The sequence below is a fragment of the Hipposideros armiger genome, unplaced genomic scaffold (genome assembly GCF_001890085.2).
Source record: "Hipposideros armiger isolate ML-2016 unplaced genomic scaffold, ASM189008v1 scaffold_683, whole genome shotgun sequence".
Lineage (NCBI taxonomy): Eukaryota > Metazoa > Chordata > Mammalia > Chiroptera > Hipposideridae > Hipposideros > Hipposideros armiger.
Window position 1 is genome coordinate 825,982 of NW_017732033.1, and position 14,183 is coordinate 840,164.

Sequence of the window (14,183 nt, forward strand, 5' to 3'; positions counted from 1 at the left end):
CTCCAGGTTGAGCTGTTGTTCAGCATCTTAGCTGTGGAGGGCAGTGTCACTGGCCCTCATATGTGGGATCCGAACCGGGACCCTCTGGCGTCCCAAGCCAGTTCTTAACCATCGCGCCACTCAGCTGGCCCAGTATATACATATTTTTTAAAAAGATTTTTTTCTGTTCCTTAAATACTCTTAGTTTTTCGTCTTACAATGTGGGCCAAAAAAGGTAATATATTGCAAATCAAACTGAATGCATTTTATTTAAAATAACCCAAAATATTTTTCTACTAAGTTATTTATTTTATAGTATACCTTTGCTAATAAACATCCTTTCTCCATTACCCCAAATTTAGGGATTCTGGTTTGTATTTTTCATTGAAAGTAAGTAGTGTACTTTTTTGCTCTTTTTTCTTCTTAGCACATGTGTCTTAATTTAGTTAGTGATTTTTATTGGGAAGAGCCTTAATATTTTCAGGAGATAGAAAAAAACTGTGCACTATGTCTAATGACACAAGCAAACCTTTCACATAGTTGTACCACACATTCATTTGGGATTTATCTGGATTATTCTTAAGCCTCCTTTTAAAGACGTACCTCAAGTTAAATGTTCCCAGGTTCATGCTTGTTTTCCTAGCATACATTTTATTCTATCCTCATAACACTGTGTACATAATTTTAGTGCCATTTATTATTGTAAATATTTACATGCCTATCTACTTGACTGTTAAGTATTTCTAGCCTATAGTAGGCTTTCATATTTATTTGAAAGCACTATTTGTATGTAAAGAGACCTTTCAGTGCTATTTTCAAAATGATAATATTGAAATTTCCAGTGGATACTGTTATTTACAAGTAAATAAATTAGGCTGTTCAAGTGAGAAAGGGAAGTGTTACAACATATAAGTGCCATCTATTGGACACTTGGTAAAATGACTTTAGAAATAAAAGCTTCTTAAAGTGTCTTAGAATGTAAATTCATTTTATCATAGGCTACTATTGCTGACATAATGCATTTTTTCTCTAAAAGCAGTATTGATATTCACCAACATAAATAGTTAATATTTGACTACAGTTTTACTTACCTTCCTAAAGAAAATTAGCCAAGTGTTAATGTAAACATTGTTAAACAGGAAGTTTAAAGACACTGATCCTTTAAAGCTTATTTTAATTTAAAAGAAAATATTGGCTTTTGGTGTGTGAAAGAAATTTAATTTAGTTGAAGAAAAAGATATAGCTAGACATCTGTTTAAGTATTTGTCAGTTAAGTACTTTTTTAATATTCTTAACATTGGGTGCTATTTTGTTTAATTTTGAATAATATATAAACAATTACAGTATCACTATGCGATATTAATGAAATAATATATGTGGATAATATACATATATTAATAATATGTGTGTGTGTGTCTGTGTGTATGTGTTTAAGGTGTGGAGAGTAGTGAAATAAAAAGGGGGCTAAGGTTCAGGTATACCACTCTGAAATCATGTAGTGCTTTTAAGATATATATGTATATGAATAAATTATATATTGAGCATAACATGTAAAGAAATCCTGCCCTTTAGAATCTTTCAATTATGAGAAGAGACAATTTGGAAACTTATATTGTTTATTATATATGTAGCTTGAAGAAATGCTTAAAAATTTTTTTATGGCGTTACAGTTTTGTGTATTAACTATATGTTTCCGATTATGTGTTGTCTTTATAAGAATGAACAAAACAGATTTATAAGCTTACTCATAATGTTGGTGTGCTTTGTGCTTTTTTTCCATTTTAAAGAGTCTTAGTTTTGACAGTGTATTTCATGCTGAACAGAGTTTCAAAAGCAAGGAAAAGAGTATTATTTTTCAGAAACCCTAAGAAATTGCCTATAGCAGTCATGATGAATACCAAAGAAGTTCTTTATTTCTGGCTGCTTCTGAATATTTGTGATGCCTGGAACAGTTCATCTTTTAGTTACTTAGTGCCCAGTTTTTTGGCACAATGATAGTTTTCTGACTTTAGGTTTGATGCTACTTGAGAAAAGATTGGTTCTTGTCTTTTCAGATAGCTAAAATATTCATTTTCATATGAATAACATTTATACATTTTCAAAATTTGTTGTAAATCTTATGCTGACTTTCTAAGAATGTAAGAATAGTATTTTTTTTTTTAAGATTTTTATTGGGGAATTGGGGAAAGGGGAACAGACAAGTTGCTGTCTTTTTGTTCTTCAGTCTAGTTGTGGAGGACATTGCTTCACTGGCCCAAGTTGGCACCNTTGCTTCACTGGCCCAAGTTGGCACCATCATTGCGCTCTTCCAGGGCAAGACAGATCAGTTGCCAGCTTCCGGAAGGCTGCTCACTGCAGCTGCTGCCCGCTCACGCTGGCTGCTGGCTACACACGGTAGCCCATGGCAACCCACTGCAGCAGAGGCTGCAGACTTCGCCATCACCGGCGACTCATGGCAACCCATCTCCAGGTTGAGCTGTTGTTGAGCATCTTAGCTGTAGAGGGCAGTGTCACTGGCCCTCATATGTGGTATCCAAACTGGGGCCCTCTGGCGTCCCAAGCCAGTTCTTAACCAACACGCCACTCGGCCAGCCCAAGAATAGTATTGATGCTAACAATATGAGAACTAAATGTAGTTTGTCCAATCAGAAAATAAACTTACGATTTTAAGTACTGTATGTGTGATATAGTGGAAAGTAGGACATGGGATTTAAAGTTATAGAAACTGGGTTTGAATCCTGGCACTATTACTCACTAGCTGCTTTACCTTGGGGCAGGGGGGAGAGAGTATTGTGTCAAAATGCCTATAAACAATAAAGAACTGTTTGAATGTTAACTGTTAATTTGAGGCTTTGTAATTTTCTTTATAAGAAGAAATAGATTTGTATGGCAAATACTGAAGTCTTTATTTTGTATTCCTTAGCTGCATTTGTCATATCTAATGCTCATATTTGCTGTTCAAATTGTATTTCTGAGGAATGCTAATAGTACGTCAGATCAAAACTTTTATATTTATCAAATTATTATAGTTCCCACTTATGTCAGTTTTGTATTTGTGGGGGGTTTTTTTGTTTTTTTTTTTTTAAGATTTTATTGGGGAATTAGGGGAGGGGAACAGACAAGTTGCTGTCCTTTTGTTCTTCAGTCTAGTTGTGGAGGATGTCGCTTCATTGGCCCATGTTGGTATTATCATTGCGCTCTTCCCGGGTAAGGAGATCAGTCGCCGGCCACGGGACAGCCACTCACGGTAGCTTATGGCAGCCCACTGCAGCCTCACAGCAGCCCAGCTCCAGGTTGAGCTGTTGTTCACCATCTTAGCTGTAGAGGGCACAGCGTCACTGGCCCATGTGGGAACTGAACCGGGGCTCTGCTGCTCAGAGCTAGTGCCCCAAGCCAGCTCTTAACCAATGTGCCACTTAACCAGCCCGTTTTGTATTTGTTTTAATCAAGTGAAAATTTATTTATGGTTGAGGTGTTTGGTAAAGTTAACAGTAAGGCATTTACCAAAATATTGAGTATGTTGGTATTTCCTTTAAGTTTGATGAAATGTGTACATTGTATATACAGTTATAATTATGGAGCAGAACCATATTTATAGTACTTTTTCATTGAAATCATTTGTCTTATTTTATCTGATAACGTTTGTAGTTTTATTTGAACACTTGAAAGAAATCTTTGTGCGAAAGAAGGCTTGAGGAAAAGTTTCTGTATTAAAATAAACTAACTTGATTATTAGTTGTGTCACTTCTCTTGTAAACTTAAAATTGAATTATCAGAATTCATAATGTTAAAATTTTTCTGTTTTGAAGCTTTCTGTTAATTTTGGATGTTCTTTTTTTTGTTGCTTTTTTAAGGCAAAAAAGGGAAAATTGTTTTCTTGTTAAATAAAAAGACAAGTGTGTCTGTTGTCTTGCCTGTTTCTAAGAAACTCATCCATTCATACCCCTATTGCAGCATTTTCTTTTGTAGCTTAACACATGGGTGACTAGGTACATCTTTAAATATTGAGAGTAATAATGTTCCTAATTCTTTTGATAATTAATGACCTCAAACTGTAAAATTATATTTTTTTGCAGTATCCCTTTTACTATTCAGCGACTATGTGAATTGCTAACAGATCCAAGGAGAAACTACACAGGAACAGACAAATTTCTTAGAGGAGTAGAGAAGGTATTTATTTTATTATTGGAATTATATTAATTAGCACTGTAGATTTCAGAGAAGAACATTGAGTAAGATCTGTTTTAGGCACCTTTTCTTGAAATAAGTTTCTCAGCCTACCTGAAGTTTTTCCCAAATTGTTGTCTGAATTCTGGTCAAAGTTTCAGAGAGAGATTTATATAAAGGGAGCAGGGGGAGGTCTTGTGATGGATTAAGTTTGGGGAAAGCAGCTTAGCATTATCTCTTGGATATTCATACTATGTGCATATTAAATGTCCTGCAAAGTTCTATAATATTTAACTTCAATAGAGTGTTTTGCAAACTTGTTATCCCATGGAATTCATTTATTTCAGTTCTGAAATTCTGAGGTACACAACTTTGGAAAAACAAAGCATTTAAATTAGATATTGATGAAGGTAAAGGACAGATTCAAGAATGAAATCTGGTTTTCTGTGAGTGAGGGGATGTTAGTAATGAGGGAAGGGCATTTTGGACAATGGAAACAACAACGTGATGAAGAAAGACATCAAGTGTTTGAGAGAAGGGAAAGTAAATTGACTTGTCTAGTGTGAAGAACAAATGAAGGAGCCCCGTTGGGACCTAGATGGGACCAGTGGGTTGCAAATTTCTTCACTTGGTGATTTACCCTATAACATAGTCCAGTGTTTATTTTAAGGTTATAATTCAAATTCAGTTTACTTTATATTTGGAGCAAGAATCCAAAATCATTACTTAGTGACTCACAATAGATCATAGGACCTTACTGAATTAATATGTTGTGTTGAGTTTGCATGCCCTCAGTATAATAAAACTGGGGGAAATTGAGATGGTTTATCAATATGATTTTTCCACTCAGGGACTTTTAATAATTACATTTTGGCAATCTTTGGAGAAACAGACAGTGTTAACAGTAATCATACCAGGGGTGGCCCTGCATTCAAATCAGGGCTACAGTAAGTTTAGTAACCCTATACTGGTTACTTAACATAAGCCTCAATTTTCTTGTCTGTAAAATGTGGATAATATTAGGGCTGTGAGGAGGATTAAATGTAAAGTATTTACTCTGGTTCATAGTAAATTTTCAATGAATATTGACTATTAATGTTAATAAAGTTATTACCAAGAAGATTTAGATAAAAAAGATTTGAGTTTCCTTCTTTAGGGTATATGATACTGCACATCAAGCTTTGTTTGGATTGGTACTGCTTTATAAGGAAATTCATTATACTTAGCCTAAGTGCTTCAATATCTAAATATCTTGGGGTGATTCTATCTAAAATAAGGAGAGCACGGTTCTGTTCTATTACATACAATATATAATGTTAGGGCCCCAAAGTAACTAAAATAGAATAAAAAAAAGAAGACTGGGAAAAAAATAAATGCACTAGGATATTAGATTTTGGTCTTTTGTTATTATTTTAATTTTTGTTGTTTGATTATAAGTTTTTATTTTTAAACATTTATTAGTAAAGTCAGAATAAATGGAAACTTAACCTACCAGGATGAATTTGAGAAATTAAAAAATGATTAAATTTTATGTTGCAGTACTTTTCTCTTATTAAATACCAATTTTTGTTATTGCAGAATGTGATGGTTGTTAGCTGTGTTTATCCTTCTTCAGAGTAAGTATAGATATTTTTCTATTTCTAATATATTCTAATTATATTTCTAATATATTAGTTTAAAATAGGTAACATTTATTTTATATGTGATTATGCCTGATAACATTTATAAATACTTGGGAATCTACTACCCAGTTTCCAAAATAGAACATTTCCAATAACATTACTTGTGTGTTTTTCCATTAAAGGGGTTTGGATTAAAGGATTCATGATTTAATGTAATCTTAACATTGTTGGGTTTATGTATTGTCATGGCATTCAGGGTCCTGAGATCCCATCCTAGATACCTTTCCAGGGCATCTCTAGGGCATAACTCCTAGGTTTGGAATAGCTACTTGATGACATTCCTCTTCATGATGGAAAACTGTCTACAGTTGTCAAGATGTATATAGCAAATTAAGATGTCAGTTAAGGACACAGTCCTTAGTTCTATTAACATTTTGTTATGAGAGGACATCCTAGAAATTGTAGGAGGTTTAGCGGTGTCCCTGACCTCTACCCACTAGTTGCCAGTAGTGTCCCTCTTTTCCTCCAAAATATCTTCAGATGTGTCCTGGAATACAGGGTGTGGGGGTAGGGTATGGGGTTTGAGGAGGATGTTGCTCCCATTAGAGAAACATTGGTTTAAGGTTAAAATATCTCAGATTTCATAGACAAAAACTGAATGTTTTAAAAGTATTTTTTCAAGAATATACCTGTTTTGTTAAGACAGTAAGATTATTCCATAATTGGTATTTCTCACAGAAGTCTTTTTGTTTGACAGTAAGATCTCACAAAAGATCTTATAGACCTATGATTTTTGTCAAAATTAAAGAACTAAGTCCTCCCTAACTTTTTTTTCATAGAAAAAACAATTCTAATAGTTTAAATCGAATGAATGGTGTTATGTTTCCTGGAAATTCACCAAGTTATACTGAGAGGTAAGATTCTTGACTTTTAATATTCAAAGATGTACATTTTCCTAATTTTGGTAGCAGGTTCTGTATATATTTTTTTAAATTGGTCATTTTATTTATGGAGGATAATAGGATATACTAAACAGAATTTGTTAATTGGTAACCTTTGGATCTGAAAGTCTAAATTACAGCAAATTCTTCTGTGAGGTATTCATTTAAACAAACCTTGGGAGGGATGACTTTTTAAAAAATGGGAAAATAATGCTCATGTATCTTACCATAGGTCTAATATAAATGGGCCTGGAACACCTAGGCCACTTAATCGACCAAAGGTTTCTTTGTCAGTCCCCATGACAACAAATGGCTTGCCTGAGAGTACAGATGGCAAAGAGTCAAACTCACAGCAAAGTGAGGACAAAAACCACAGGTTTGTATGTGATTTATATTTAAAAACAAAAAAGTTTTTATGAAACGTTAATATTTATTGATGGTTTTCAGCATTCATTGTTTACTATTTACAGTTTACTATTGTTTTGAGGGATAGAACATGAGGTTATGCTTCTGTTTGCAGTGTTAGCACATGCTGAAGATGGGTATAGAAAAGGCTTAAAACTGATAATTTGGGGAGGTCTTCTATAAAATAGGATCTTAAGACAGCAAAGTGGTCATGATGCATTTTATTTCTTGTTTTTGACAGTTACTAAAGATATTTGTAAATGAGTTGAAATTTGTGAATAATTTCTTATTGTAGATCATAAAAAAACATATATACCCCATCTTAAAATTTCTGTATCACATTAAGGGAAAGAAGACCAAATGAGTGAAAGGATTTAAAGAGCTATGTCCATGTAAGAAGACTTGTAGTTTTATTCCAGGAGGACATTTAACTTACTGGAGAAGTGAACAGAAAGGTCATATAACTTGTTGACTAGATCTTTGTGGGAAATAATCATTAAACAGTTTAGTTTCCCTTGAAATTTTTCTCTTGTGTTTTCTTTGCCCAGATGTTATAATTTAACTTTGACACTGAAATACAATTAAAAAATTATTAGACCTTAAAAATGAGAATGTAGAAGATGAAGAAAACAATCTTATTAATGATGCTTTAAAAAAACATTTACAGTGAATCTCTGACATCTGAATCGGAAGGTTCCTCAATGAGCCCTATAAAAAATAAACATCCAGGTGAAGATGCTGTGGAAACTGAAGGGCGTGAGGTGAAAAGACTTCGGTTTGACAAAGAAAGTGAAGTCAGGGAGACAGCCAGTCAGACATCTTCCACTGAAATTTCTTCAGTTATGGTAGAAGAAACAGAAGCATCATCTTCATCTCAGGATAAAGACAAAGAAAGTAGTTGTACCAGGCAGCACTGTTCAGAAGAGGAAGAAGAGGAGGAGGAGGAGGAGGAAGAAGGTATTTAGAGACCATCTGTAACAGGGTGGAGTGAGGAGATGCTCAAATTTTGCCCTTCATTTTTGTGTGAAAGAATTTAACATAATGGAGCTCCTTATAATGTTGATGTTGGGCTTTTCTCCCGCATTTATATAATTGCTGCTGAGTTTCAGGGGAGGTGAATATCACAATTCATGAAACTTAACTGTGGAGGTATTTTGAAAATAAAATTTAACTACAACATTTGCTTTTTTTAGAGTCTTTTATGACATCAGGAGCAATGATCCCAGAAAGAAAAAATCAAGAAAAAGAATCTGATGATGCCTTGACTGTGAATGAAGAGACTTCTGAGGAAAATAGTCAAATGGAGGAATCTCATCTGACTCAATCAGAAAAAGATTTACATTCTGAAGATAGTGAAAATCGAGGCCCTGTAAGTAGTGGTTCTGAGTGCGGTGAAACAGAAGGAATAGTAAGATCCAATTCCAGTAAAACTGGAGAGATTCTCTCAGAATCCCCCAGGGAAAATGACCACAAAGCCCCAGAAGTCACAGATGAACCAATGGAACAAGACTAACTATTTAGAAACATTTAGATGGGTATTTTACATACAGTTCTGGTTTTACACTGTATAAAACTTTTATGTAATAAAGTGGACCTTTAGTTTTACAAGAGAAGCAGGTTGTAAAATAATGTACTTTGTGGGATAAATCCTGAAAGAGTTGTACATGTAAGAACTGAGTATCAGCTCCTCTGGGTCCTGCTTACCGCTGACTTTTTTTGGTTTGGTCAAATCAGTGGTTTGTGTATAGATTTTCTTTTTTTTTTAATTTAGAATTAAAGTTTTTAAACTGGAAAGTAATAATTATAATTTTGAAAACCTTTTGGAGATTATTTAGTTTATATGCAAGAAAGCATTCTGTCTTGTCTCTGACAGCTCTAGCAGTTTTCACATTTTGGTCATAGTTTCAGCATTTTAACATGTGAATTTTAGGGTTTCATGCTGATTTCCAGATTTTATTATTTGACTATGTACAATGGAACTTTAAGTCATACACACACACACACACACACACACACACACACACACACACACACATACACTATTCTAAAGGGGAAAATGTTATATTTTTCTGTTTCTATAAGAGATGAATACTACAGTGGATAGTTTTTCTATTGGTAATGATTAAGTTCACCTCTTTCAGAAGACAGTTTCTCTTTTGAGTAATTCAAATAAAATCTGACCCTTGTGAAACCCTGAAAATCTTATCTGTTGAAATACCAGGTTAAATACATTCCGAGAGATCTGTTCAAATTAAAATTCTTTTGTATACTTCTGAGGTGCCTGAGAAAAAGACTTCATTATTTATGAGAAAATGTGCTTTTTCTTGGAAATTGTGTTCAAACATTAGTTTACTGTTTTGTAGAATGAATGCTGGTAAAGCTGACATGAGAACATCTCTGAAGAATCTGTTAGGTTCCTTAATCTTTTTGCTTGCCTTTCTGAACATTGTGAATATTACACATTTCTTTCTAAATTATTCTAGAGTATGCAAATGTCAATGATATGAAACACCCACTGTACTGGAAGAATTAATATATTACTTTAGTAATGTACTGGAGCTAAGTGACTGAAAATTTAGGGGTGCATAGAAACCACCATAATTTGTATGACATTTTGAAGTGAATTAAATATTTTTGAACATGCTTCTTCGGCAGCCAGTGTTATATTTTTCAGATCAACACAAAGCACAATGATTACTCTAAATTCAATATTTTCAAATTCACATATAAAAAGTCATGCAAACTGCAACTTCCCTATCATAATTACTGGCTGCCAAATTTATACCTGTTTTCTTCAGCTGTACCTTTTGATATTTAGAATTTTTAAATTTCTGTAAAGTAGGTTTTGTAGAATGTAATGTGTTCACTGCCTTTGTGACGCGGTATATAACTGTATAATTTCTGTGTGTAAACTGAATGCTTGGGCTTTCAATACAGTATTCATATAAAGCAATAAATACCAATGTTATGAAATATTCGAGTACATTTTTATCAAAATATAAAAGAATCCCTTTTTTAGTTTCAGATACCTGAAGTACACATGAACTTATAAAACTCCAAACAGTTTTTGACACTGTATCATATGCTTTTGGGTGATTTGGGTGGCAACCACAAGTTTTGCATTTTGACTATTTAAGTTGCTATGACTGAAAATACCAAAATGATTTGGCTCCGTTTGTTTGCAGGGTAATATACTACTGACTGACTTGACTGTCAGGTTCACAGCAGCTAGATGATATATTTATGAATATGTCTACTAGTTGAAATAAAAACATTTACTCTACCCAAGAGGGGAGAAAAATCACATACTGTAAGATTTTTTTAAATTTTTACAAAATTGTTAAAATGAAGCAAATTTTAAATGTGACATTCATTTTTAGTGACCTGTTACTTTATTTTGTTGAGGGATATTTTGCCAGTGAGAACAGATTGTAAACATTTTAAGTTAAGAAATCTTGAAATTTCCTTTAGAATATTTATGAAGTTGTCAATAAACCTGTTCTTTTAAGATCCTCTGACCTTTTGATATTTTTATTTTAATTGTGCCATGGACCATTTGTAAGGAAATAGATTTACTTTTGTTGCTTATAAGTAGAAGTTGTAGCATCATGACTTTGAGGTCTGTGGTTTTATTTGTAAACTTGCAATTGTTATTTTTGCAAGGGCAAATGTATATCTTTATTAAATAAAGTACAATAATGGTGAATGTACCAAAATGCTATCACTTAATTCTATGAGAGATCTGCATTTTAATCTATAGTTTAATAGTTTTAATATTTATTAGATATTCATATGTTGATCATAGATCAAACTTGTTGCTGTTTATACAGATAATTGTAGAATGCTCATGAAATATCTGAGGATCGGTGGAATACTTCTGTAGTTAAACTGGGGAACCTTGTTCAGCTGATTTAAGATACTGATGCCCATTTAGAAGTAAATTTCTGCAAGTATGCATAGGTGAACTTACACAGACTTTGTTTCAGGCAAATGTCAGTTCTAATAGTAACTGATTCAGATGTTGATTTTTAAAAGGCCTATTTTAGGCACAATTTCTTAACACACATCAGCAAAGTCATATTAAAAGATCTGAAGATCAAGACCTCAGTGATTAAAAATATTTTTTTTTTTTTGGCCTTGAGCAGATTGATTGATTACCTGTTAGACTCTAGCCCCTGAACCCAACACACAAAAAGAATTTGAAGTGTTGGTCAGGAAGATGAGAATATTTATATAATACATTTTTTAGAACTTTTCCTTTTAAAAAGTAAAACCATCATATAACATTTTTTAAAATATCTTTTTTTTTTAAGTTAATTGGGGTGACATTTGTTAGTAAGGTTACATAGGTTTCAGGTGTAAAAATCTGTAATATATCATCTATATATCACATTGTGTGTTTTCAGTTCTGGAAATGTAGCAGAACAGAAATTAATGGAAATTGTAATGTTTTCAATGTTGACTATTAGATAAATTTAACTAATTCGGTTAGGGTTTCTTCTAACTACACCTGTCAGAAGTATGAACAGAGCAGTGAAATTGCCTATCAGAGTGCTATATCCCTTTTGCTTGGAAAGGCATTCCTGAAACCCTGTGCCAGAAGGTGTGACCTATTAAAACATGGAAGGCCAGTGTAGATAGGCATGTAATTATGCATTTTCACATTTGTAAAATCAGCAATTTTTCAAATAATTTAAATGTAATATACTAGTTTACTTATAAAGGTACTTGGGCAGAATCTAAAGCTGCTACAGTATTTGATTATGAGAAATGTAACTTGTGGTAAGGATGAAAATGCAACTTGTAGAACCAAAGGAAATAAAAATTTGGAGGAATGTTTCAAATTGTCTTCTGAACAGGAGTTTCTTAAATGCATTGGTTTTGATTAAATGAAGCTCAGTTCTCTTGAGATTTGTGCTAGTCATAAAATGAATGAATGCAAAAAACACCTTGTAATTTCTTTTGCAATTATTATAATTAGGGTTACTGGATTATTGGCCTAATAAGAATGCTAGGATGTATTGGTGAGAATACATATTTAATATTTCACATTAAAAAATCAGTACACTTCTTTCAGAATATTCTTTTATTTCAACTTGGAGCCTAGATTACTTTGCCAAATAAATGTATTATTTTCATAATGCAATAAAATATAAATTAGAAGAATATCTTGATGCGTGGAATTATTTTATGTGCTATAATAGTTCACACACACCACTTCACCCACCCCACTCATCTTAGGTGGTTCAGGATCCACAAGCATTTTCTAATCTATAGGGAGGAAAGGTTAATGCCTTATTTTATTACAGCTCTGTTTCTTATGTGATAACGGTATTTTTGCAGAGAGGGTGCATCTGAGTTGAATGGATGGTTGTTCTTTGCTGAGCAGCTCAAACCTGATATCTGACAAATTATACACCATGTAAAAATTTCTCTTGGCACAATTTGGCACTAAATTTGCACAGATCTATAATATTTAGAAGTCTCACTTTCAGACAACTACATGCTATGAAGTGTAGAATTGCCCTAAGTTGACAAGATGAATTCTGTTTTCAATTCTGGATTTTCGTTTCTTTATACCTAATTGCAGAGTAGGTAACAGTAGATAGTGTAACATCCTTGGCTCTGAAGTCAGAAGATAGTACTAATCATGTTTCTGAATTAAAATATTTTTTAATGTCCATTTCTCGTATTTAATCTCTAACTTATCCCCAGTTTATTTATTAAATGATATAGTTAGTACAGAGGTTTGGGTTAATGATTGGAAGATTGATTCTTCCACAGACTAGGCGTAAGGTGTGCAATCTAGCTACTTGCCTATGTAGAATGAAGAGTATACTGTTCCCTTGTGTTATGACAGTTTTAGAACAGACTTTCTAGTTTAAAATTAAGCATTAGAGTTTCTGGTCTTTGGATTTATTTGTAAACTTTCAAGGTTTTTCTTCCCAAAGGCAATTTCTTAAAAATAATGACATAAACTATAATACATATATAGTCATGGGATGTGGAGTATAGTGTGGGAATGGAGTCAATGGAATTGTAATATGTATGATATCAGGGGTGGGAGAGCAGTGGATGGGAGGGGGGGTTGTCACTTTGTGAGGGATGAAAAGGATAACTTGCACTGTTTTGTACACCTGAAAATAATAAAATTTTAAAATAATGACAAAGACAAATGTCAGCAATTCCCTGTGTCCTAGTCTGCAGAACAGTGGTTTATTCATTTTTATACCTCACAAGTAGCCCTGTGCTTGTCAAATGTTAACAGTCTAAATCAAGTGGTCTTTGTGGATACTGTCCACACAGTCCACTTTGGATTCCTAAGTTTTACCAATCGTGCGACTACTTTCTGCCCACTTCAAGGGTGCTGAGGTCATCTCTGAGGCCTTTCTTTGTTGCTAGGTTTGTGGAGTTGGGAGCAGTGCACACCCTATTGAATGTTCTTGACAGGAATTCCATGTGCAGTCAGACTGAATCACCAGAAAATGTGCATCCAAATAACAAAACTCCTGTGACTATAAGACCAGTTACCCTTGACCTACAGAAAGGGACAGTGACACACGCTCACCTAATAGGGGACAGGTGTTTCTATAGGTGCGAAATTGTGTCTTGAAATTTGCCAAGTTCTGCTTTAGATGTGGTATGATGAGACGATATTTGGTCAGTAATGGTTGCATCAAGAAATCTGCGGTTGAGTAGGCCTGCAAGTCTTTTAAGCAGCTTATAGTTGCTGAGAATTTGAAGGATAAATAATGTGGTATTTGGCTGTCTTGTTATTGTTTTCATTGCTTATGCTACAGAATGGTGATAGTGACAATTCCCATGTGCATGCAATCTCCCACTTTCAACCTGACTGGGTACCTAAAATTAAGTTATTTGGTTGGGATTCAGCATACAGTTTCTTGTATAAATTATTAGAAATGCAGCTAACTTTCAGGCCATTATACACAAACCTATTTAGTCCTAATGAGTGATTTAGTAGTTAAGCATTTAGAAATGTTTCTATTGGAAAATGTCGAGCAGTTCCTAATGTGGGTTTGTCAAAATGCCTCTTCCACAGTGTGATCAT

The 14,183-nt window shown here is 33.6% G+C and overlaps 1 protein-coding gene across 4 annotated transcripts in view; it reads left to right on the top strand.

The window, feature by feature from the left end:
* Window positions 1–10,624, top strand: part of PPP4R2 (protein phosphatase 4 regulatory subunit 2) — a 63,721-nt gene extending 53,097 nt beyond the window's left edge. For all 4 annotated transcript variants that reach the window (XM_019626549.1, XM_019626547.1, XM_019626548.1 and 1 more), the window contains 6 exons: window positions 4,056–4,149; window positions 5,725–5,762; window positions 6,608–6,682; window positions 6,942–7,085; window positions 7,782–8,071; window positions 8,308–10,624. In XM_019626549.1, coding sequence (XP_019482094.1) covers window positions 4,056–4,149; window positions 5,725–5,762; window positions 6,608–6,682; window positions 6,942–7,085; window positions 7,782–8,071; window positions 8,308–8,627 — 961 coding nt within the window. In that variant the 3' untranslated portion in view covers window positions 8,628–10,624. The remainder of the gene's footprint in view (window positions 1–4,055; window positions 4,150–5,724; window positions 5,763–6,607; window positions 6,683–6,941; window positions 7,086–7,781; window positions 8,072–8,307) is intronic.
* Window positions 10,625–14,183: the final 3,559 nt, after the last annotated feature.